The sequence below is a fragment of the Manihot esculenta genome, chromosome 16, assembly GCF_001659605.2.
Source record: "Manihot esculenta cultivar AM560-2 chromosome 16, M.esculenta_v8, whole genome shotgun sequence".
NCBI classification, from domain to species: domain Eukaryota; kingdom Viridiplantae; phylum Streptophyta; class Magnoliopsida; order Malpighiales; family Euphorbiaceae; genus Manihot; species Manihot esculenta.
This window is the reverse complement of record NC_035176.2, coordinates 28,330,365-28,355,390: the sequence shown is the minus strand read 5'-3', so window position 1 is coordinate 28,355,390 and position 25,026 is coordinate 28,330,365. Positions and strand designations below refer to the sequence as shown.

The 25,026-nt window shown below is 40.0% G+C and overlaps 1 protein-coding gene across 1 annotated transcript; it reads left to right on the top strand.

Moving 5' to 3' along the window:
• Positions 1-2,784: 2,784 nt before the first annotated feature.
• Positions 2,785-8,812, top strand: LOC110603884 (far upstream element-binding protein 1). The gene is made up of 6 exons (XM_021741870.2): positions 2,785-3,224; positions 3,801-4,087; positions 4,356-4,445; positions 4,527-4,598; positions 4,784-4,900; positions 7,484-8,812. Exons 1-6 carry the CDS (start codon positions 2,906-2,908, stop codon positions 8,630-8,632), a joined length of 2,034 nt encoding a protein of 677 aa, XP_021597562.1. The 5' UTR covers positions 2,785-2,905; the 3' UTR covers positions 8,633-8,812.
• The last annotated feature ends 16,214 nt before the right edge of the window (positions 8,813-25,026 follow it).

The window sequence follows — 25,026 nt, the reverse complement described above, 5'->3', positions numbered from 1 at the left end:
AATTTTGGATTTTTTTGTGCATTCCTATTTTTCCCACCGTCATTTGAGGAGAACTACTTGGTAAGATATCGACTACAAATATGTGTGTTTTATTGGCATGTTACATGCCAGGTCATGCATTGCGTGGGGTAAACAGTCGATGCGCTTTGAGTTTGTTCATTTTCTCATATGTTTTCGAGCCTAAAAATCTGTGTGTGATGAAATGTTCTTGGGTGCTATGAAGCACTGTGGAAGGAGCTTGATTATGACAAACATCCATGGTAAAATAGGCAGGTGCTTGGCGTCGAAGATTGCCACTTGGATTGGATTGGAGTGCTTTTCTTGGTTTTGCGCTGGAGAAATTGTAGGTCGATTATTCCCATTTACTGGCTACTAGTTTTCAGAGCGTTGCATCAAGAGTCAAATTAGTTAAGCTGCATTGGTTATCCAGCTAAAATTCAAAACCAAATTAGGAACTCACTTGCATGCGAGGGAAATAGGCCAAGCGACTCTGTTGCAATGTGCACCTACCTCTGGCAGCTGAACAGATGAAGTATCCCGATTGACTCGAATTCACGATAAAATTCCTTGCGCTTAGCAGACCTTTTAGTTAGCCTAGCCAGTATTTGGACGCAAATAGGCCTTTCTCTTTTCAAAGAAACCAGCAATGTAGTCCATGATTTCTAGCCAGTATTTACAGCAGCTTTATGAATTTTATTAAATCATATCGTTTGCCCAGTTAAGCAATAGCTTGTTACCATCCAAGCCACTCAAGCTGAGGCTGTTTTCAGTATGTTATAGTACGTAAAGGAAGTGCTTATCGCAATCTCAGATTTTATCTCCCAATACAAACGACATTCATATATTTTGTAAGAATGTTGATTGCAATTAACCCCTTTTTCAGTTTTGCTCACAGTGGCTGTATATAGTAGCTCAAAATATACTCCCGCAAGAGTTGTGCATTTGTAAAATGAACTAACCAACGTTAAAAAAAAAAAAAAATCCACTAAAGAAGTCAGTAGTCTATAGACGGGGAAGTATATATAACTAGTATAAAATAAACAAACTTGATTGCTAAAATTCTCTGCTGTTCATTATTTAAAGCAGTGGTTGACAGCTAGGAGACTTTTTCCCACCTTCCTGGCCAAGCTCAACCAGAACTTAATCTGTGTAGGCTTCAATAGGTTTGATCAGTTGTTTAAATTTAAATCAAATTCTGTGGACTAGACTAACGTACATTTTATTTCTCCTCTATCCTTTCACAGCGCGTTAGTGACAGAGCTCTTTATTAGGGAAGTGGTAAAATTACATGGCTTTCCTCCGACGATTGTGAACGCAGGCCACCTAATTAAAGTTTAGTACTGCAAGGAGTATTTAATCGTTGTGTTGAGTCTTGTCCTATTATTTTTCTTTACATCAGCAAATAGTCGCTCATGTAAACAAACACAAAAAGGAATGTGAATCTAAATTATTTGCAAAATAATGTCATAAAGAAGAAAAATATCACTATAATTAGTATTTTCATAAATATTGTAATCCAATTATAAAAAATGGAGGAGAAAGGATGCTTATGAAATCAACTTTATTTTAATAGGGACCGAAGGTGTATACACTTGAATTCAAACTTGGATATCTCAAATAAAGTCACTGAATCAAGTTAAATAAGGCGAAATCAAATTATTTTTTTTAGTACAACTTTATTCTTTTAGTATAACGTTATTTATTTACTTATAAAATGACTTAATTATAAAATTAATAGACATTTTTAAAATTTTATTTTTTATTTTAATCACGATTTTTAAATTTATTGCTGTGTTAATCAATCACTAAAATAAAATAATTTAACTAATAGAACATAACAATTCAAATATTTATATTCAAATTTATTGCAATCATACTCAATTTTTAAAATAATTTTAATTAAAGTTATAGGTTATTTATTTGTCTTTTTTTTTTAAATAGGAGTTGGGGGAGTCGAATTTTAGACCTTTTAAGGCTACAGGATGCACTTTCCACTAGACTAAACCTTTAAAATATTAGTTATTCTATGTAAATAATCTCTTAATTCTAATTAATCTATACTACAAAGGCAACTAACTCTTATTAATAACTATAACACAATTTTAGATTAAGTATTTTAGATTTTAAGTTAGAATTAGAATAGTAAGAGTTATATACTGTATAATTAAAATTAAGGGATTGTTTATATAAATTTAACTAATATTAAAAAAATAATTATTGGTATATATATAATAATTTATAATTGATTAAAATTATTTTATAGGTTAGATTATAATTACAATAAATTAAAAGATGGGTTATAAAATTAAAAATTTTAGTTATAATTATAACCAAATATAAAATGAAATTTTATATCTAATTGAATAAATTACTTTAGTGATTTACTATTATCAAATAAATTTAAAAATTAGAATTTCATAAAGTTTTGAATATAATGAAGATTGCAAATTTTTAGTACTTATATCTGATAGATTAAAATAAATTATTATTTATTTTTATTTTTTATATTATATTTAATATATAAATCGATTATTATAATTTTATTTAATTTAATTTTAAATAATATTTTATTAATTGTTATTCTTTTTAAAATAAATATAATTAAAGAATTAATAAAAATATATTTTTTAATATATATAAAAAAGTAAAATGAATTAAAATTGTGGTGAGGAAAAATAATTTTTTTAATTGCTAACACGTGTTTAATCAAATTTTTTAATATGTTTTTCATTTTATGTAAGTGTTGAAGGTTAAGGTCATGCCATTATCCATAAAAATCTCTTTACAGTCAATAAGCACCGTCACTCGGCCCTCGTCTGTCTGATATAAAAGCCTTGTCCCTCTCCTCCTGCATCTTCTAATCAAGCGTCGAGTACCTAGGGTTTCTTTATTCCTTTCTCTACTCATGGCTGATGAATCGCAATACTCTTCCGGTTCAGACCCCTCTACCGTCGCCTCCAATAAGCGCAAATACGATGACCAAACCCCGCCTGCGTCAACTCGACGGCCTACTGGCTTCTCATCCCCAGACACCACTCACCCCCCGCCGTCTTACAACAGCGTGCCCCCGCCTACCGATGAGATCCAGATGGCCAAACAGAAAGCTCAGGAAATAGCCGCTCGCCTGCTTAGTGGTGCCGGTGCTGATATTAAGCGTCCTAGGGTGGAGAATGGTGCTTCTGGATTCGATTCCAGTGATAAGGGTTTTAGCACTGCTCCTAATGGTTGAGACTCGCACACTTTCTTTCTTTAAATATATGTACATATATTCAACATTATTTGTTTTTATTACTATGAATTTGTGTGCGCATATCTGTGATTGCACTTTTGCGCGGCTACTTTGCTCTTTCGTTATTTTCTTTGATTTGATGTTTGTTTCGTTCCCTTCCTTGGCTTGTGCTTTAATCTTTTGACTTTGTGGCTGCACTCAGTTTTCAGTGTTTCGAGGCTTCTAATTTTCTTTCCATGCTATACGTATAAGTATTGGTTGATTTTACTGAATTAATTGGGGCTCGGGGTTAAGGAGGTTTTGTTATCTGTCTCTTCTATGCCTTTGAATTCTTTTTACATGTACACGGATTTGTATTGAGATTATCTTGGAGTTTTCTGCTATATACATGTATCGACGCAGTATAGGACTTGATTTCGTCAATATGTGGCCGCTGACTTGATCTCGACTATCTTCTATTGAATTTCATTTGCTTTGAGCCGTGTTTTGGTTTTACTTCCCTACTTTATGTGTCAAGACTGCAGATGATTCTTTTCTAGAAGGCATTTTTATAACTTTTGATTTACTGCAGATATGAAATCTCTGTCAAACTCGGCCCCTTCTACAATTCCTGTTTCATATAGCTCGTACCTGGGAGGTTCAAGCAAAAAGATTGATATTCCAAATGGTAGGGTTGGTGTTATCATTGGGAAAGGTGGAGAGACAATTAAATATCTTCAGCTCCAATCTGGAGCAAAGATTCAGGTTACTCGAGATATGGATTCTGACCCGAATTCTCCTACTAGGATGGTAGAGCTCATGGGTACTCCTGAGCAAATTGCAAAGGCAGAACAGTTAATAAATGAAGTTCTTGAACAGGTAAGATTGAGGGCAAATGTTTGATGGCTTCCTTTGCAAATGCTGTTTTTGTCTGCTTGCTCATTAGCAACATGAGATCTCTGTTCAGTTCAAGTGAAGTTAATGGAAATAAGAGATAGTATATTGTTTTTATCTAAAGGGTTAACATGATATGTGGTGTTTATTTTTTATTTATATTCTAAGGAGACAAGGAGATGCAATGTTCATTTTTTAATGATGTATCAAACTAATAACAACGTGGTTCCTCCTGATGGATTTTTTTGTGTAGGCTGATGCGGGAGGTTCTGGCACTGTTTCCAGAAGGTTTACAGGACAAGGTGGTTCTGAACATTTTGTGATGAAAATTGCTAATAATAAGGTATAGTCTAGAAGCCATGCACATCTACCATTTTATATTTTGTTTCTTGTTCAGGATTGCATGTGATGTTTATGGCTTCAGGTTGGTCTGGTAATTGGTAAAGGTGGTGAAACAATCAAGAACATGCAAACTAGGACTGGAGCTCGTATTCAGGTTCGTTTTCCAATGCTAAGCACCACATACACCTGATCATCTCCCATCATCTATGTTCTAGCTTTGTTGGTGTTGTAGTATTATTCAAATTCATTGTTATTTTTGCAGATTCCCTTGTTTATTGTTGACATCAAATACTTACCGTGAGTAAGTTAATCAAAGATTTGTATTTTAAACTTCTGCAGGTGATACCTTTGCATTTACCCCCGGGTGATACATCAACAGAAAGGAATGTGCATATAGAGGGGACTAGTGAACAGATTGAACTTGCTAAACAGTTGGTTCTTGAAGTTACCAGTGAGGTATGCTTGGTTGTTGATGTTTGTTTTCAGTGTTGGGCCCAAGGAACTCCTAGGTTTTATTGTGTGAAGCATGTTAAGTGAAGGCAAATACAATACTGAAGATAGGATGTTACCCCTAATTCTTCTCTGTGCTTCCATTTTACTATGTTTGCTCCTGTTAGATGAATTTTCCTTCATTTTTTTTATTTGGTTTTGATTCCTTTGCTTTTCTGCTTGGTTTTACTTTAGCCTTGTTATTCTCTTAAATTATACTTGTTATTTTCTTCAATTCTACTTCTTGTATTAGTTATTATAAGAAAACATGAGATTTGTGCTTATGCGAGAAGTTCATGGCTTATTATATTATTTTGTATTTTAATTTTTTTACTTGATATTCAGATTTAGCTGCTATCTTTTACATTGACTTGCTGCATCAAAGAGTTGATTTATTATATATTTTGGTGTAACTGAGGAACTAGTTCTTTTTTCCTCTGGTTGTTTATATATGTATATATATATCTTGCTGTAATATGTTCATTTTATATCTTTTTGGGCCTGTATTCAGGTTGAAGTACATAATTCAGATCTGGTTCTGAAAATTGCTTTTAATATCTATTACTCTCTCTCTCTCTTCTCTTTACTGCCATCTCATTCTTCCTTTGGTTTTTTAATTTTTCAATAGAGCTTCAATCTTTGCCTCACTTTGTTAGTTAGTTCATCATTTGAGTTGTTTCGTGCTTTTAGATCTTTTGCTGCTTCATAGTGTAGGATATTCCTACCTTTTCATACTTGAATTGAGATTCCTGGGCTGTTTATTAAGAAATTTATGGTCTATAGTCTTATACTAGGAGCTGATATAGATAGCATGGAATTGTGCATTGACTGAATTTTAATTTCTGAGATTTGAGTTGTGACTGACTTGTGTAAACATTTATCGGTTGTCTTGCCAACTGCATTAATTCTTATTTCTCTACTATATTCTTAGTGCTGCTAATATATATTTTGAAGTTGATGGTGGATGTATGGGACGACGGCTAGAGGGATGAAATGTTAAAAGTTCAAAGTCCCAGCCTTGAATGAAGAGTATTATTTTTGTTATATAGTTGTTAGTGCTATGCTGATATATTTTATCCTTGGCTTGTTGGGCAAGCATTAGCTTTATTTGTTTAGTCAGCAAGGCTGTGTTATAATGCTAATTTCTTTAGCGCTATATTTCTCTAGTATTGACTGTATTCCCAAGCGAATAGCCTTTTGGTTTATAGTGTGCTCTACCACCATCTGTACTTATATAGATCATGTCATGTGACTGATGTTGTTGGGAACAATTGTAGGGTTAGTGTTTTTGGACTTTTGGTGACACCAACATGGGTTCCATTGTGTTGGTGTTCCCTCGGCATCTCTCTGGTATGGCTCTGAATCCCATTTTTTGATGTTTAGTGAACTATATTATGCTGAGAAGCAAGTTTACTTGTGAGGAGTACAATCTTAATAGATTTGATTGGCTTTTGGGGTACAAGTCTTTGTGATAATCTTTATTGTCCGGAGTGCCCCTTCACTATTGCTACTGAGTGACTTAATGGGGATAACTATTGTTGCCTAGTATATTATAATTGATTTTGGTGGTTTTTATTGATCTCAAATTTTAAGAACATTATGCTTTTGCTTTGTCTTTCTATAATTAATTTTGAATGTTTATTGTTGTTTTCATCCTAGTGATAATTTGTTTTACCAGGATAATTGTTATTTTTTCATGTTAAATGAGTTCTCCTTGATAGATATTTTAACCTCATAATCTCTGCCACCGTGCTTGGCTTTTTATCCCCACCTTGTTTCTACACAATCTCCAATCCCTTCTAATGCCACATTGACCAAGCTGGATGTGTTATCCAGAGATGTGCAGGTTGAGGTCTCATTTCTCTTTTGTATTTCTTTCTGCAATTCTGCATTTGTGGCTTCTCAAACTAGTCCATTCTTGCCTATTTGTGTGTATTTGTTGTGTGTCACTTGAAATTTAGTTGCCACAAACTATCATTGTGTACATACCTTTTGTATAGCACTTGTATTTGTTTGTTACTGTTCAAGTTAATAGCCAAAGTAATAATTAATGGCTTTATTATATTGACTTAATGCTTCTATTATTTATAATTCATCAAATGGGTACTATATCATATTAGTGTTCTGCACTTAAGATGAGCATGAAAGCATTGCCAGCTTATGGCAGCAGTGAGATTTGTATACCCTCTTTTACTTTTGTGGTAAAGCTTGTATAGTTGTTGTTTTTTTCTTCCTTTTGTTCTTTTGGTACCACTACCTATTCACTTCAAGTAGGTAGAGGATGGGCTTCTGCAGGAGTAACTCAATAATTCCATCAACCAAGTACGGTATGTAGGCATTCATACCCCTTCCTGATAAAATATGAAATCAATTAATCCCTACATCTTACATGCTTATTTGTTTAATGCTGATGTCTAGATGTGGTTTTTTCAGTTGTCTAAATGTTTATATATAAACATATGTTATATGTTTTGCTATGACTGTTAACTGTTTGCTGCCACGTGTGAAAAAATTTGCTTTGATTACTTGGGACAAAAATGCTTTGTGCAGAATCGTGCAAGAAATCCGTCAATGGGTGGAGGGTATCCACAGCAAGGATATCAAACAAGACCACAAAGCAGCTGGGGGCAACCTGGAGCTACTCCAATGCAGCAGCCTGGTTATGGCTACATGCAGCCTGGAGCTTACCCTGGTCCACCGCCTCAGTATAATACATCTCAGCCACCTTATGCAGGATATCCTCCCCAACCATCATCTGGTGGATATCCAACCAACTGGGATCAGTCGAATGTCTCTGCCAATCAGCAGACTGGTCAGGGTTATGATTACTATAATCAGCCAGCTTCTTCTCAAGCAGCACCAACTCCTGGTGGTTCTGCAGCACCAGCAGATAATACTGGTTATAATTACAGTCAGCCACCAACTTCTGGTTATAATCAGCAGGGACAAAGTTATGATGGCTATGGTGGGTATGCTCAATCAGGTTATGGTCAACCCCCACCATATGATCAACAGCAAGGTTATACCTCTGCACCCAGTTATGGTAATGTAGCCAATGCTAATCAGGAAGGACACACTTCCTCCTATGGGGCCCAAGGAGACTCAGCCCAGGCACCAAGTCATCCCCCTGCAACAGGTCAGCAAGGTTATCCTACTGGACAACAGCCTAGCCCAAATCCATCAAGCTATCCACCTCAAGGATCCACCCAGCCAGGATATGCCCAAACTGGTTACGGGAGTCAACCACCAGCTCAACCTGGATATGGGACCAATTATGGACCTTCTCAAGCACAGAAACCTCCAGCCAATACCACTGCTTATGGACAGACACAACAATCACCCAGCACTCCTGGAGGTTATAGCCAGCCTACCACTGTGCAGCCTGGATACTCACATCCTCAGCCACCACCATCTGGTTATACCCAACCAGATTCAGGTCCAATTCGTCAGCCACCATCTGGTTTTGGCGCATCAAGTGCTCAACCTGCGTATGGTCCTCCTTATGGTTCCACAACGGCTGGTCAATCAGGTTATGGACAGGGGATGCCACCTTACAGCACTGCTTATGTTGGCAGTTATTCACAGCCTGCAGCGTATTCTGCTGATGGCAATGCTAGCAATAAAGCTAGCTATGATGCATCGGCAGCATCACAGCCGGCTAATCAAAGTGGAGTTTCGAAAACATCGCCACAAAGTTAATATGATATTGGATGGTCGCATTTTGTTGTTTGATGGTGTTTTGGGTATTCATGCAGTTAGGTGTAGTTCGGTTTTGTAGCGTTAAAAGACCATTTTTTTTTTCGAAGAGACCTTTAATTTCTTATATATGTCTTGGGAGTTTTGATATTTAAATGAATTTTGCTATTTTTTTTTTGTTTATTTAAATTATTGTTGGACGTACCTTAGAGGTTAGACTCAATTACATGAAAATAAAGCGAGGCAAAAAAATGAAATCGTAGTGAAAAAAACAGATTTGGACAATTTAGAAAAATACACTTCAATAATATGTTAATATTATTTTGTAGATAATAAAGAAAACAAATTACATGTAGTTGAGATTAGAGTGGTGACATGAGTTATAATTGGTCAGACATATGGAAAAAAGTGTGAAGCGGTTGTAAGTGTTCATCGCAGTTATTTGTAAGGAAAAAAGTGTAAATGGTCAGACATGACAAAAAATGTGAAGTAGTTGTAAGTGTTCAAAAGTGTAAAATGGTGGTAAGTGTTTATGGAAGTTATTGAAAGTCATTTTAATGTTCAAAGTAGTATTGTATGTTCAAATTAGTATTGTAACAAGGAGGAAGTGCGATAAATTAATGGATAATGTATCTTTATTTTTGTGATTGTTTTTTTTTTATATTGCAAGAAAATGAAGATAAATATATTATTTTTTAAGAATTCGATGATGTGGTCGATGATAGATATCGACAACTAATGAATTGGTGATTTTACAATCATAGGCAAAGTGAGAATGTACCTAGTAATGTTAACCATGTGTTAAGACTCGGCCTATCAGAGGAAGGCGAGTCTTGACGACGATCTGAGTGTTTAAAGTGTTCGGGTTCCCTTCCCGTAGCGGAACCGCATCTCTCACTTGTTAGATCTCTATCACGTGATCTTTGTTTTGTGGTGACAATTCATAGTTTACTTTAGGTGGATGTTATGTAACATCAAAGATCCTTCGTCAGTCTTCGACTCTTTAAGTTCAAAGGTAAATGTAATAGGTGTTTTTGATGTAATAGTGACTTTTGATATAATAGAGACTTTTGATGTAATAGAGACTTTATTTAAATCCCTTTCTTGACTCCTAATATTTGTTTCGCATGTTTTTATATGCTTTCGTTGTTGCCACCATTTTTGCTAAACCAAGGAGGCTAAAGCGTATTTTTTTTAATGCCTGTTTAGTCATAAAGTGGTTACTAAAAAATAAGATTAATACCCGAGCATGTGGCCCGACAGTCCGTTGTCCTTCCGTCGTAAAATGCCTTAGGTGAGTTTGTGACTTGGCCTAGCAAAATTTTTCCTTGTGGCTTTGATTTATGGGACCAACGCCCGTATGGTATAGTAAAGACTGCCTTATGGTCTTGCTTAATAGGACTAATATCTGGATGGCCTGACAAAAACTGCTTTAAGGTCTGACCTAGCTATGATTGCCTTGTGGCCTCGTTTAGTGGGACCAACACCCGGATGGCTTAGCGAAAATTGCTTTATAGTCTGGCCTGACTATGATTGCCTTGTGGTCTTACTTAGTGGGACCAATGCCCGAATGGCCTGACAAAAACTGCCTTATGGACTGGCTTGACTTAACTAAAATTGCCTTGTGATCTTGCTTAGTGGGACTAACGCTTGGACGGTCTGGCAAAAATTGCCTTATTGTAATACCCGGCTAGACTCCGGTATCGGAATTCCTATCGTCCGGTGGAATCTCGGATGTCGGAAGCCTCTAGTAGGGTAGAAGCATGTTTTCATAAAATGTTTTAAGGTATTTCATGGTTTTAAGTAAAATGGAAATGAGTTTTTGCATGAAAACAACCTTGAAGGAAAACTCAGGTTCGGCCGCCGAACCTCAAGTTCGGCCGCCGAACATGCATGCCTTCGGGAGCGCTTTTAGGCCCCCGAAAGCATAAGTGAGGAAAGTCCAGGTTCGGCCGTCGAACCTCAAGTTCGGCCGCCGAACATGGCATGCATGCGGAGGCACATTCGGCCCCCGAACGTGGCCTGGCCAGCCACTATAAAAGGGTTCCTTAGCCGAAAACGGGCGAGCTTTTTCCCCATTTCCGGCCAAGGTGAGCTCTCCGCCGTTCCTCACCGATCTTGAGTTCTTTCCTTCCAATCCTACTCGATTTTCATGAGTTTTTACTTTGTTTTGAAGATTTTCAAGTTTTGAGCAAAGTTTTGGAGCTTTGAAGTTCAAGGGAACTCAACCCCTCCCATCTCCAAGTTTGGGTCGTCTCTCTCTCGATCTCCACGAGGTAAGAGCCGATCTTAAACTCATTGCATGTTTTAAGCAAGCTTTAAGTAGATCTATGGGGTAAAATATATGTTTAGCTCATAGTTAGGTTTATGGGTTTTATATGTGTTTATGAAAAATGTGAGTTGTTTGTTGTGTTGTAGTTGGGGTTTTTGTTGGTTTGATGCCCCTAGGAACTTGTATTCTTGTTTGTGCATATTTGGGAATGTTGTAGAATAGGTTTATGCATGATTGGGTAGTTTTGGAGGCAATGTGCATTGAAGAGCTGAGTTTCTGCCACTAAGGGAGAAACCAGGTTCGGCAGCCGAAGGAACTTTCGGCCGCCGAACATGCTTGTGGAGGCAGCCTTCGGCTGCCGAAGCTTTCCCCCGAAAGAGGACTTTCGTCTCTGTCTGGGAGTTTCGGCCGCCGAAAGTGCCGCCGAACATGCATGAGTTTCGCCTCTGTCTGGGAGTTTCGGCCGCCGAAGGTGCCGCCGAACCTGCCTGACTTTCGGCTCTGGAGGGACTTTCGACCGCCGAACCTGCCGCCGAAAGTGCCCTATCCAGCCCTCTCTTGTATGTTTTTCTATGATTGTTCCTTGATGTTTTAGGGGGTTTTTGGGGAATAGTTTAGAGTTATGTTCATGTATGTTTGGTCCCTCATTTGAGTCCACCTATGTAGGTTCGGACCCGAGGAACCGAGGACCCCAGCAGTGAGTCTGTTGCCCCAGTGTCTGGTCAGAGCTATCCAGAGGTGAGTGGAATAACCTATTATGTTTTAAAGCAAATAATATACTTTTTAGCATGCTTCATGCATCATGAATGCCATGTGATGAATTAGGTTGCTTGCATTAGAATTCACGAATATGTTGCATTGCATATGTTAAATGTTGATGTGGATGAATGTTGGATGATCCATAGCCCTCGATCTATGATATGACGATGTGATATGTACGGTACGGAATGTAAGACCAGTGGGACCCATTCTACGTTCGCTGGCACTATGTAAGGGAAAGACCAGGACCCATTCTACGTTCTGGCACAGTTGATGCTAATGATATGAATGATGTGTATGTGATGAGGGTTCATGTGCATTGATGCTATGATATGAATGATGTGTATGTGATGAGGGTTCATGTGTGCCCACATGAACCATATGATGCTAATGTTTGTGTGATGTGTACTGTTTTTCAGAAAACAGGATGAGAGGAACTCGTCGATCTGTATGATTGACTGGAGTGCCACCTGAGGATGAGGGCACGAGCGCCCATCCTCCTACATTGCCTAGGGCAATGTCTTGTAGAGCAAACAGAGAAAGAGTGTCAAGGGACCCTAGAAGGTCTTTTGATGCTAGCAGAAAGGGGACAGACAGAGGAGGGAGTTCTTCAGATGTGAGGGAGGTTATGGAAGAGGATCAGAGGAGGGATGGGAATCTGGATGTCAGCATGGAGGAAGAGGGGACAGGGGAGTCTCAGGGAGGCGTTCAGGCCTCGGGGTATGGTTTTCCACCCCATTATCCACCCTTCCCACAGGGTTCAGGGTATCCGATGGGAGGCACATCGGATTACTCCAGCTTTAACCCCTACCCTACCTACATGCCTTATCCACCTTTCTATTCACCTTATACACAGTACCCAGCTTATCCACCCTCACCCTTCTATCCAAACCCGGCAAACCCCACCTCGGGGAATGCTGCACCCCCACCTCCACCACCTACAGAACCAGCAGCCCCAGTTACTCAACCTCCCAGACCTAGCTCAGCCAGTGGGAGCAAGGTAAAGATGACAAATTACCTTAAGCTGGATGCTCCCAAATACAAGTCAGGGGATGACCCCTTTGAGTATCTGAGAGTAGTGAAGACTATAACTGATGAGCTAGGGGCGAATGATAGCAGGGCCATTCAGATGGCAGGGTTCACCTTAAAGTGCAAGAAGGCACGGGAATGGTTCAAGTGTTATGTGGACCCGAGACTAGACGGCATGACATGGGAGGAATTTGCGAATGAGTTCGCTGGATGGGCTTTTCCAGACAGTTCCAGAGAACTGAAAATGATTGAGTTTGAGCAACTGAGGCAGACAGAGCACATGAGTGTAGAGGAGTTCACAGATAAATTCTTGGAGCTATTGCCTTTTCAGGGCAAGCTCTAGATACAGATACGAAGAAGCCAAGAGGTATGTCATGAAGCTGCATTCTAGGTACTCCTCGTTGATTCAGTCAGTTGAGAGGGAAAGTTTCCACGCTGTGGTGGACATGGCTCGAAGGATGTAGGCGAGTGCTATAGTTGAGGGGTCAGTGAAGCAGTCAGTGACCCAGTCTTCAGGGGTTAAGACCCCAGGCAGAGGAGGGCCAGGTCTCTCTTCTCAGAGCTCAAGTAAGAAGAGGTGGGATAACACCACCAAGAAGCCGAAGAAGAATAAGTTTTGGAATAAGTTGAAGTCCGGTCTGGGTTTTGGCGGTGGCTCGAGCTCAGGCTCAGATGGTACAGAATGTCAGAGATGTGGAAGGCCGCACAGGGGAGTGTGTCGAGCTAGGACTAATACATGTTTCAGATGTGGACAGGAGGGACACATAGCTCGGGAGTGTCCTAGAGCACCTTTTATGGGTCAGCCCCAGCAGACAGCTTCTGGTAGTGTGGCACAGCCAGCAGCTCCAGCCACAACTCAGGGCAGTGGCAGAGGTAGAGGGAGAGGGGCAGCCTCTTCTTCTGGTTCCCGAGGTGAAGGTCCATCAGCTCCAGCCAGGATCTTCACCATGACTCAGCAGGAGGCTAACACATCCAACACCGTGGTGTCAGGTAATCTTGTCATTGGGTGTTCTGATGTGTATGCATTAATGGACCCGGGTGCATCTCATTCATTTATTGCTCCGAGAGCCGTTGAGAGGTTGGGTCTGATAGTCTCTGGGTTAGAGTGTCCCCTATGGGTCAGTGGACCCAAGTGTGACCCGTCAGTGGCAGTGTCAGTCTGCCAGTTCAGTCCAGTTTTTATTGAGGGAAGATGCCTCTCCGCCGACCTTGTGGTTCTAGATTTGACAGACTTTGACGTCATTCTAAGGATGGATTGGCTATCTACCCATGGTGCTACCTTGGACTGCAGGGACAAGGTAGTCAGGTTCAGAGATCAGGACGGGTCAGAGGTCGTCTTCAGAGGAGACAAAAGGGGTACACCTAGAGGTCTGATATCAGCTCTTCAGGCTCGTAGGTTGCTTAGGAAGGGATGTCGGGGGTATTTGGCTCATGTGAGAGAGCTTAGTAGTCAGGTCAGGGAGCCAGCCTCGGTGCCAGTTGTCAGAGAGTTTCAGGATGTGTTTCCAGACGAGCTTCCAGGTTTACCACCTGCTAGGGAGATAGAGTTCGAGATAGAGTTGGTGCCTGGAACTAGACCGATCTCTATCCCTCCCTACAGGATGGCCCCAGCCGAGTTGAAGGAGTTGAAAGAGCAATTGCAGGAGCTGGTAGAAAGGGGCTTCATCCGACCAAGTACCTCACCTTGGGGTGCTCCGGTCTTGTTTGTGAGAAAGAAGGATGGATCCCTTAGACTTTGTATCGACTACAGGCAGTTGAACAAAGTCACTACCAAAAATAGGTACCCTCTGCCAAGGATCGATGATCTATTCGACCAGCTAGCAGGAGCGGGTTGTTTCTCCAAAATAGATCTGAGATCGGGGTACCATCAGCTGAGGATCAGAGAAGAAGATGTGCCGAAGACAGCTTTCAGGACCAGATATGGGCATTTTGAGTTCCTTGTAATGCCGTTCGGGTTAACCAACGCCCCTGCAGCATTCATGGATCTCATGAACAAAGTATTTAGCCAGTACCTGGATCACTTCGTTATTGTCTTCATAGATGATATCTTGGTGTATTCCAGGAATGCAGAGGAGCATGCCCATCATCTGCGGTTGGTCTTGCAGACCTTGAGGGAACATGGCTTGTATGCCAAGTTCTCTAAATGCGAGTTCTGGCTGAGGAGCATTTCGTTCTTGGGGCATGTAGTGTCAGAGAATGGTATAGAGGTAGACCCCAAGAAGACAGAAACTGTGGCTAACTGGCCTAGACCCACTTCAGTGACAGAGATTAGAAGTTTCTTGGGTTTGGCAGGTTACTACAGGAGGTTCGTTCAGGACTTCTCAAAGATTGCAGCTCCTCTGACCAGACTGACCAGGAAGAATCAGAAGTTTGTGTGGACCGACCAGTGCGAAGAGAGTTTTGAAGAGCTTAAGAAGAGGTTGACTTCAGCACCAGTGTTAGCTCTGCCATCCAGCGATGAGGACTTTACAGTCTTTTGTGATGCGTCCCGTGTGGGACTAGGTTGTGTACTAATGCAGAATGAGAGGGTGATCGCTTATGCTTCTAGGCAGCTGAAGAAGCATGAGTTGAATTACCCCACACATGACCTAGAGATGGCAGCAGTAAACTTTGCACTTAAGATGTGGAGGCACTACCTCTATGGGGTTAAATGTGAGATCTTTACAGATCATAAAAGCCTGCAGTACATCCTGAGTCAAAGAGATTTGAATTTGAGACAGAGAAGATGGGTGGAGCTGCTGAGTGACTATGATTGCAAGATTCAGTACCATCCGGGTAAGGCGAATGTTGTGGCAGACGCCTTAAGCCGAAAATCACTCGGTAGTTTATCCCACATATCGGCAGAGAGGAGGCCAGTGGTGAAGGAGTTTTACAGGCTCGTTGAGGAGGGTCTACAGATGGAGTTATCTGGTACAGGTGCCTTGGTGGCCCAGATGAGAGTGGCACCCGTGTTTCTGGAGCAGGTGGCTCAGAAACAGCATGAGGACCCGAAGTTAGTGAAGATTGCCAGGACTGTTCAGTCAGGCAATGATAGTGAGTTCAGATTCGACAGCAAGGGGATCCTCCGCCATGGGAGTCGACTATGTGTACCAGATGACATAGGGCTAAAAGGAGACATTATGAGAGAGGCTCATAATGCAAGATACAGCATTCACCCCGGAGCCACCAAGATGTATCAAGATCTAAAGAAGGTTTATTGGTGGCCAGCTATGAAGAAAGAAGTGGCACAGTTTGTGTCAGCCTGTGAAGTGTGTCAGAGGGTGAAGCTGGAACATCAGAAGCCGGCTGGAATGCTTAACCCGCTACCTATTCCAGAATGGAAATGGGAAAATATAGCTATGGACTTCGTAGTGGGGTTACCGGCGACATCCAACAGATTGGACTCCATATGGGTGATTGTGGACAGACTCACCAAATCTGCTCACTTCATCCCTGTCAGGAGTGGCTATTCTGTGGACAAGTTGGCGCAGGTGTATGTCGATGAGATCGTCAGGCTGCATGGGGTTCCTGTTTTAATAGTGTCCGATAGAGGGCCCCAGTTCACCTCCAGATTTTGGCGGAGTCTGCAGAATGCCATGGGTACTAGGTTGGATTTTAGCACTGCTTTCCATCCACAGACGGACGGACAATCAGAAAGGACCATCCAGACCATAGAGGATATGCTCAGAATGTGTGTGCTGGACTTTGGCGGTTCTTGGAGGCAGCATCTACCTTTGGTGGAGTTTGCCTACAATAACAGCCATCATGCTAGCATCGGGATGGCTCCATATGAAGCTTTATATGGAAGGAAGTGCAGATCACCTGTTTGCTAGGAAGAGGTTGGAGAAAAGGCCTTGGCAGGGCCTGAGCTAGTAGAGATTACCAGCAGGGTAGTACCCATAATCAGAGAAAGAATCAAGACTGCTGCAAGCAGACAAAAGAGTTATGCAGACATCCGCAGAAGACAGTTAGAGTTTCAGGAGGGGGATCTGGTATTGCTCAAGGTGTCTCCTATGAAAGGAGTGGTTCGCTTCGGAAAGAAAGGTAAACTAGCCCCACGATACATCGGACCCTTTGAAATCTTGCAAAAGATTGGGAATGTGTCGTACAAGCTGGATTTACCTGCTTCAATGGAAAGAATCCATCCAGTTTTCCATGTTTCAATGTTGAGGAAGTTTGTGTCAGATCCGAGCAAGGTTCTCAGTGAGCCTGATGTGGAGGTCCAAGAGGATCTCACCTATGTTGAACAGCCAGTACGGATCATAGACACCCAGATCATAAAGCTAAGAAACAAGGAAATCCCGATGGTGAAAGTCCTGTGGAACCACCACAATTTGGAGGAATGCACTTAGGAGACACGGGAGTCCATGCTCCAGCAGTACCCTCATCTCTTTTAAGGTTAGATCTCTATGTGTTTATGTGCTATGTATGTATGTTATGTTATGCCATGCTATGTGTGCTAGTTGAGGGACATTCGGGGACGAATGTTCTTAAGGGGGGGAGAATGTAATACCCGGCTAGACTCCGGTATCGGAATTCCTATCGTCCGGTGGAATCTCGGATGTCGGAAGCCTCTAGTAGGGTAGAAGCATGTTTTCATAAAATGTTTTAAGGTATTTCATGGTTTTAAGTAAAATGGAAATGAGTTTTTGCATGAAAACAACCTTGAAGGAAAACTCAGGTTCGGCCGCCGAACCTCAAGTTCGGCCGCCGAACATGCATGCCTTCGGGAGCGCTTTTAGGCCCCCGAAAGCATAAGTGAGGAAAGTCCAGGTTCGGCCGCCGAACATGGCATGCATGCAGAGGCACGTTTGGCCCCCGAACGTGGCCTGGCCAGCCACTATAAAAGGGTCCCTTAGCCGAAAACGGGCGAGCTTTTTCCCCATTTCCGGCCAAGGTGAGCTCTCCGCCGTTCCTCACCGATCTTGAGTTCTTTCCTTCCAATCCTACTCGATTTTCATGAGTTTTTACTTTGTTTTGAAGATTTTCAAGCTTTGAGCAAAGTTTTGGAGCTTTGAAGTTCAAGGGAACTCAACCCCTCCCATCTCCAAGTTTGGGTCGTCTCTCTCTCGATCTCCATGAGGTAAGAGCCGATCTTAAGCTCATTGCATGTTTTAAGCAAGCTTTAAGTAGATCTATGGGGTAAAATACATGTTTAGCTCATAGTTAGGTTTATGGGTTTTATATGTGTTTATGAACAATGTGAGTTGTTTGTTGTGTTGTAGTTGGGGTTTTTGTTGGTTTGATGCCCCTAGGAACTTGTATTCTTGTTTGTGCATATTTGGGAATGTTGTAGAATAGGTTTATGCATGATTGGGTAGTTTTGGAGGCAATGTGCATTGAAGAGCTGAGTTTCTGCCACTAAGGGAGAAACCAGGTTCGGCAGCCGAAGGAACTTTCGGCCGCCGAACATGCTTGTGGAGGCAGCCTTCGGCTGCCGAAGCTTTCCCCCGAAAGAGGACTTTCGTCTCTGTCTGGGAGTTTCGGCCGCCGAAAGTGCCGCCGAACATGCATGAGTTTCGCCTCTGTCTGGGAGTTTCGGCCGCCGAAGGTGCCGCCGAACCTGCCTGACTTTCGGCTCTGGAGGGACTTTCGGCCGCCGAACCTGCCGCCGAAAGTGCCCTATCCAGCCCTCTCTTGTATGTTTTTCTATGATTGTTCCTTGATGTTTTAGGGGGGTTTTTGGGGAATAGTTTAGAGTTATGTTCATGTATGTTTGGTCCCTCATTTGAGTCCACCTGTGTAGGTTCGGACCCGAGGAACCGAGGACCCCAGCAGTGAGTCTGTTGCCCCAGTGTCTGGTCAGAGCTATCCAGAGGTGAGTGGAATAACCTATTATGTTTTAAAGCAAATAATGTACTTTTTAGCATGCTTCATGCATCATGAATGTCATGTGATGAATTAGGTTGCTTGCATTAGAATTCACGAATATGTTGCATTGCATATGTTAAATGTTGATGTGGATGAATGTTGGATGATCCATAGCCCTCGATCTATGATATGACGATGTGATATGTACGGTACGGAATGTAAGACCAGTGGGACCCATTCTACGTTCGCTGGCACTATGTAAGGGAAAGACCAGGACCCATTCTACGTTCTGGCACAGTTGGACACTGTTATGTTATGATATGTAAGGGAAAGACCATGACCCATTCTACGTTCTGGCACAGTTGGACACTGTTATGTTATGATATGTAAGGGAAAGACCAGGACCCATTCTACGTTCTGGCACAGTTGGACCATGTAGAGGGCTATTGGTGATAAGTTCATCCTTGATGTGATTTAGCTGTGATGTGATGCATTCCATGTTATCATATGTTTTTAAATGTTTTATTATTCTGCTCACTGGGCTCTAGTAGCTCACCCCTCTCCCAATTTCCCCAGGATTGCAGGTACAGGGTAGATCAGGAGGTTTACAAGAGTAATGAAGTCACGTGTATGTAATAGTTAGTGTGGACATGATAAATGTATTAATGTTATGTAAAAGTACAGTTTCAGTCATGTATTGATATTGAGGATTAGATATTGTGCTTGACATTGTATATGAGGTATCCCTTTTATTACATGATCAAAAATGTTTTATTATGTTCATGAAAGCCAACTCATCTTATGATGTATCGCCCATTGAGGCATTGATGAGATCCCACAGAGGGATCACGATTATGATTATGACTATGTACAGTATATGTTCAGGTTGAGTTGGATGTTTGAAGGAAAAGTTTTAAATTTTTATGTATGTTGTTGATCATGTATGGGATTAAACAGGTTTTCAGATTGTATGTCAGGCTTGCTACGGGTCCCGGCGGCCTTAAGCCGATCTGGATCCTAGCGCCGGTAGCGGTCCGATTTTCGGGTCGTTACACTTATGGCCTGACCTGACTAAGATTGCCTTGTGGCGTTGCTTGGTGGGACCGACGGCCTGACGAAAACTGTCTTGTGGCCTGGTCTAGCTGTGATTGCCTTGTGCCCTTGCGTAGTGTGACCAACGCCCGGATGGCCTGGCAAAAACTGTCATATGGCATGGCCTGCCTAAGATTGCCTTGATTCTGTATACTCGGGAAAATGGTATTTCTCCTGTAACTGTCCTAGGGGTGGTTCTGTATGCCCATAGTATATGGGATCACTCTTCGGGCCAGTTGCCCTTGGCTTGGTCGAATCTTTTCTTTAGACCCTGTAGGATGGTCCTGTTAGTTACCTTAGTCATACCATCGGTCTAGGGTAATAGGCTGAACTGAATCTTAAGTCAATTTTCCATTTCTTACAGAAGTTTTTGAACCTGGAGCTTGCAAACTGAGTTCCATTATCGGTGTTTACTATCTTCGAAATTCCGAATCGAGTAAATATGTTTTTGCTGATGAAGGAAATTGCTTCTTAGGTGGTGATAGACTGTACTGCCATTGTCTTTCCCATTTGCTGAAATAATCTACCGCCATGATTATGAACTTTTTTGACCCAGTTGTCTTAGGGAACAAATCAAGGATGTCTATTCCCCACTGAAAGAAAGGCTAGAGACTTCCAATGGACGCTTGCATTTTTTCCGGGGTCCTTAGGATGTTTGCATGTAACTGGTATCTTTGACACCTCTGGACAAGCTGCTTCGCATCTTTTATTATCATTGACCAATAATATTCTTGTCTAAATGCTTTTCGAGTGATTGTTCAGGCTCCTTCGTGGCTCCCGCAATCCTCTTCATGGATATCTCTTAAGATTTCCTAGCGTTCCTTTTCAGCAACACACCGTAGCCATGGATGTGTCGCGGATCTCTTGTATAATCAACCATCAATTAATACATATTTAGAAGACTTTCTTATTACCTGTTTGGCTGTTAATTCATTGGCTGGGAGGTCATCTTGTGTCGAAAATTTATATATTGACGTCATCCATGATTCTACTTCTTCTATGGGGAATGACTCTTCTTCTGCCATTACTGGAGTTTGCAATTCCTCGAATTGAGGTTTACAATCTTGGCCAGAAGATCCGCCTCTTCGTTGTTGCCTCTGGCTACCTGGCGAAGTTTGCAGCTGCCGTTTCCATCTTTGATCCTATTCATTAAAGATCGAACCTTCTTCTCGTATTTGGTAAGGTTCAGTTCTCGAATTCTGAATTGTTCTTGGTATTGATTAACAATCAATTGTGAGTTACTAAAAATAATAGATTTTTGTATACCTAACTCTTTAATGATTCTTAGAGCCATTATGACAGCCTCGTATTTGACTTCAGTTTTAGTGGCATCGAAGACGAGTTTGACAGCATATTGAAGTTTTATCTTTATCTGAGATTGTAACAGGATCCTGATTCTTAAACCCCCTGCTCCTCAGGCTCCGTCTGCCTAGACCTTTCATTCTTCTGCATCCTCCTCCAAGGACTCTAAAGGTTCTAACGGTGGAGTCATCTCTGCTATAAAGTCGGCTAGCACCTGGGCTTTTATCGCCTTCCTTAGGACATACCTAATATCTTAGGCTGACAGTATCACTGTCAATGTAGATAACCTCCTTGATAACTCCGGCCTGTATAGGACCTTCCACAAAGGGTAATCGATTCTGTCTTCTATGGTATATGACTGACATTAGAACTGCAAACACCAACTTTTCGAGAGGAGGGTAGTTCAACTTTGCCCCTTCAACACTTGGCTGGTATAGTACACTGGACTTTGCTCCCTATTATTTTCACGAACATGCACAGAGCAAACTGCTTCTTTTGTCATAGACAAGTATAGGAACAAAACATCCCCTTCAACGGGCGGGCTTAGCAGTGGAGGTGATGATAGGAAGGGTTTTTAGACTTTCAAATGCCTTTGCACACTCTTTCCCCCATTTAAACTTGCTTTTGCCTTTCAAAGCCTTGAAGAATAGGAGGCACCTTCTGGTTGAGTATGATATGAAGTGACCTAGGGTAGTGACTCACCCATTAGCCTTTGTACCTCATTAATAGTTTTGGGTGCTTCCATGTTTTGGATGGTGCTAATCTTCTCAGGGTTTGCCTGTATACCTCTTTTCAAGATTATATATTCGAGAGACTTTCCAGCTTTTACTCTGAAGGTATATTTTTCAGGATTCAACTTCATGCCCGCCTTGTCCAGGACACCAAAAACTTTTCGGATATCTTCTGGGTAGTCCTCTAAGGATCGACTCTTCACTCCATGTCATCTACATACACTTCCACTGTTGATTCCACCATTTCTTTGAAGATTCTTGACATCAGCCTTTGGTACGTCGCCTTTGCATTTTTCAAACTGAAAGGCATTACTTTGTAATAGTAGACTCCTTTATCTGTTATGAATGAGGTCTTTTCTGCGTCCTCGATATCCATCATGATTTGGTGGTATTCTGAAATGGTATCAAGGAAGGAGACCATTGCATGCCTTGAGGTCGAATCCACTAATCTGTCAATGGACGGTAACGGGTAGTGATCTTTCAGACATGCTTTATTTAAGTCAATAAAGTCCACGCACATCCTTCATTTTCCGTTAACCTTCTTGGCTAGGACCGCATTGGCTAACCATGTGGGATATTGGACTTCTTTTATCAGTCCTGCACTTAGAAGCTTGCCAATCTCTTCTTTGATCACTTATTGCCTTTCTGGTGCGAACTTCCTTTTTCTTTTGTTGGACTGGTTTGACAGTTTTATCAATGGATAACTTGTGGCTAATGAGAGCTAGGTCCACACCTATTATATCTTTTGGAGACCAAGCGAAAGTGGTCACTCAGTCTTTTAATAACTCTATCAACTGGGCCTTCACTTCCTCGATTAGCGCAGTGCCCAACCGCACCTTTTGCTGCTTCCCTATCTGGATCTCCTCTATCGGATCTGTAGGTTACAGCTTTATGAGAGATTTTGCCTTCTCCAGCAAATCAATAGACATGGTTGCTTTTTCGAGACTTTTTGCAGAGTATTTGTAATTATCTTTGGCTGATCTCGGACTGTCTCAAACCACTGCTATTCCCCCGGGAGTTGAAAACTTAAGATATATAACACCTATGTTAATAACGATAACGTGACAGTTAAGACCGGACAGTCGAGTATTACATTGTATACAGATGAGATGTCTACTACCGTGAACTCTGCATACAGTTCTCGCTTGTATTTTTCATTCCTGAGTACTAGGGGAATGTTGATGGTGCCTAGAACTGCTACGGTCTTATTTCCTAACTCTACTAAAAGATAGAAGACTCTGACAAGGTTGCCCTTATTTAGACCTAACTTATTGAAAACATTTAAGATAACAAGATTAATAAAACTATCTTTATCCACCAGTACCCTCCTTCATATTTAAGAGGATTTTAATGACTTGTTTTGAAAGTATCTGATCGCTTTATCCACGGGACTGAACCTTACCTCTTGCATGATCTATGGTTTTTAATGGACAAACAGGACATCCTCTACTATCTACTTATTTTTTTTCTTACCATTGTCGGGTCATCCGGTAATGATATATATATTTTCAGTTATTTTCAAAAACAGAAAAAATTTCTTATTTTAGAGTGAAAAAAGAAACAAGGATCTTGCGTAAATCCAAGTGGATGGAGAAAATTCAATATACTTTTCGACAACAGAACCAAATAATATAACTGAGATTAGATTGGTGACGTGGTTAGAATAGAACCGAGCCAATCTAACTCTCAATGTCCGTCGAAGTTTCAAAAGGTTGCAATGTGTTGAAGTTTCAAAAAGTTGCAATTTGTTTATTTTCGATGGTGGAAGAGTCTAATACTTTTCTTTTTAGGGAGAATCTCTAGGTTCTTTCACTGTCTCCTCCTTCTGAGCAGCTGATCCCCATAACTCTTTTCACTACTCGTGTTTTCTTCTGGCCATGCTTTTCTGGTTTTCTTTTGCTGGTTTAGTGCTCTAATGGTGTCTGCACCTTCTTTCCAACGTTCAGCGAGTCTTCCGACTTTTTGTCAGGTGGCGGCAATCCAAAAGTCTTCCTACCTCCCAACAAGTTAGGGTTTTGTTTTGTGATCTAGGCTTCAGCTCCTGTGGGCATGGACTTAGTTTTTAGGCTTAGGTTCTTTAGCTTGCTTTGTAGGCCTTTATTATCTTGTGTTGGCCTTAGGTGTATTAACTTGGGCTTTTAGCGTCTCTAATACAACAATCTTATCTTTCGATTAAAAAAAAATTAATGGAGGAGAGGTCGAAGGCAAATCAACACGGGATTTTGTACGATCGATAAATTTCGTGTCAAAATACGGATGACAGTATTCGGTTTAAATTGATTGAATTGAATTAATTTAAAAATTTGATTCGATTTTTATTTATTTCGATTTGATTTAATTTTTAATTTTAAAAAATTTGATTATTTCGGTTCAGTTCGATTTTGATTAGAAAAATTAAAAAAATTAAACCGAACTGATTAGTGATAATAGTATATTATTTTAAATAATATAAAAATATTAAATTATATTAAGATTAAAATATTTTAATTAAATTTTAAAATATTAAAAATAACGAATAAAAAATAAAAAATTTTTTAAAAATTCAAACTGATAAAACCGAATCGAATCAAATTGGTTAAGTTTAATTTAATTTTTAATTAAAATTAATTCGATTTGATTTTTATAAATATTAAAATTTTAATTTTAAATTTATTCAATTTAATTCAATTTTAAATCTAACTAATTACTGCACAACCAAAGTAAAAAATTCTTTTTCTAGTAAAAGGATTTGTCAAAGGTGGACATCTTTCTTAGGGTTTTGCATCAAGTACAAAAGCACATAATTTAGACTTTAACATTATGTTTGAAAGATAGTTTTTAAAGTTAAGATATGTATTTTTGTAATAATCACTTTATTTGAGAATAAGGTTATATAAGGGGTATATAGCTTTGGAGAATTCGAAAACTTAAAACATTTCATTTTTTTCCACTAAATTAGTGAAATGGAAAAATGAGTAATTTATATAAACGGTACATCAAATTATAATAATAAAATATATAAAATTTTATTTTGTAACAGTAAAGTATATAAAATTTATTTATAATATAAATCCTTTCAACTTCTATTTAAATAGCATAAAATTTCATTTTACTTGAATTAGTAAGTTTTTAAATTTATATTTTATTTTTTAAATTTTAACGTAATTAATGGATCAATTTTTATATTTTTAAAATCGAATATTTAAATTTTTATATAATCAATTCGTTAAAATGGGAAGTCGTTCTATTCATAATTCCATTAGTCTATCGGTCAAAATAAGAATAAATATTTTAAATATCTAAAACACTCTCCTAAACACTTAAATCCTTTTAATATATGTAAAAAATTTTATATTATATAAAATATATTTTAATATTTAAATTCTAGCGTAATTAACGGATTAGTTATTATAATTTTAAAATTAAATTCTTAAATCTCTGTA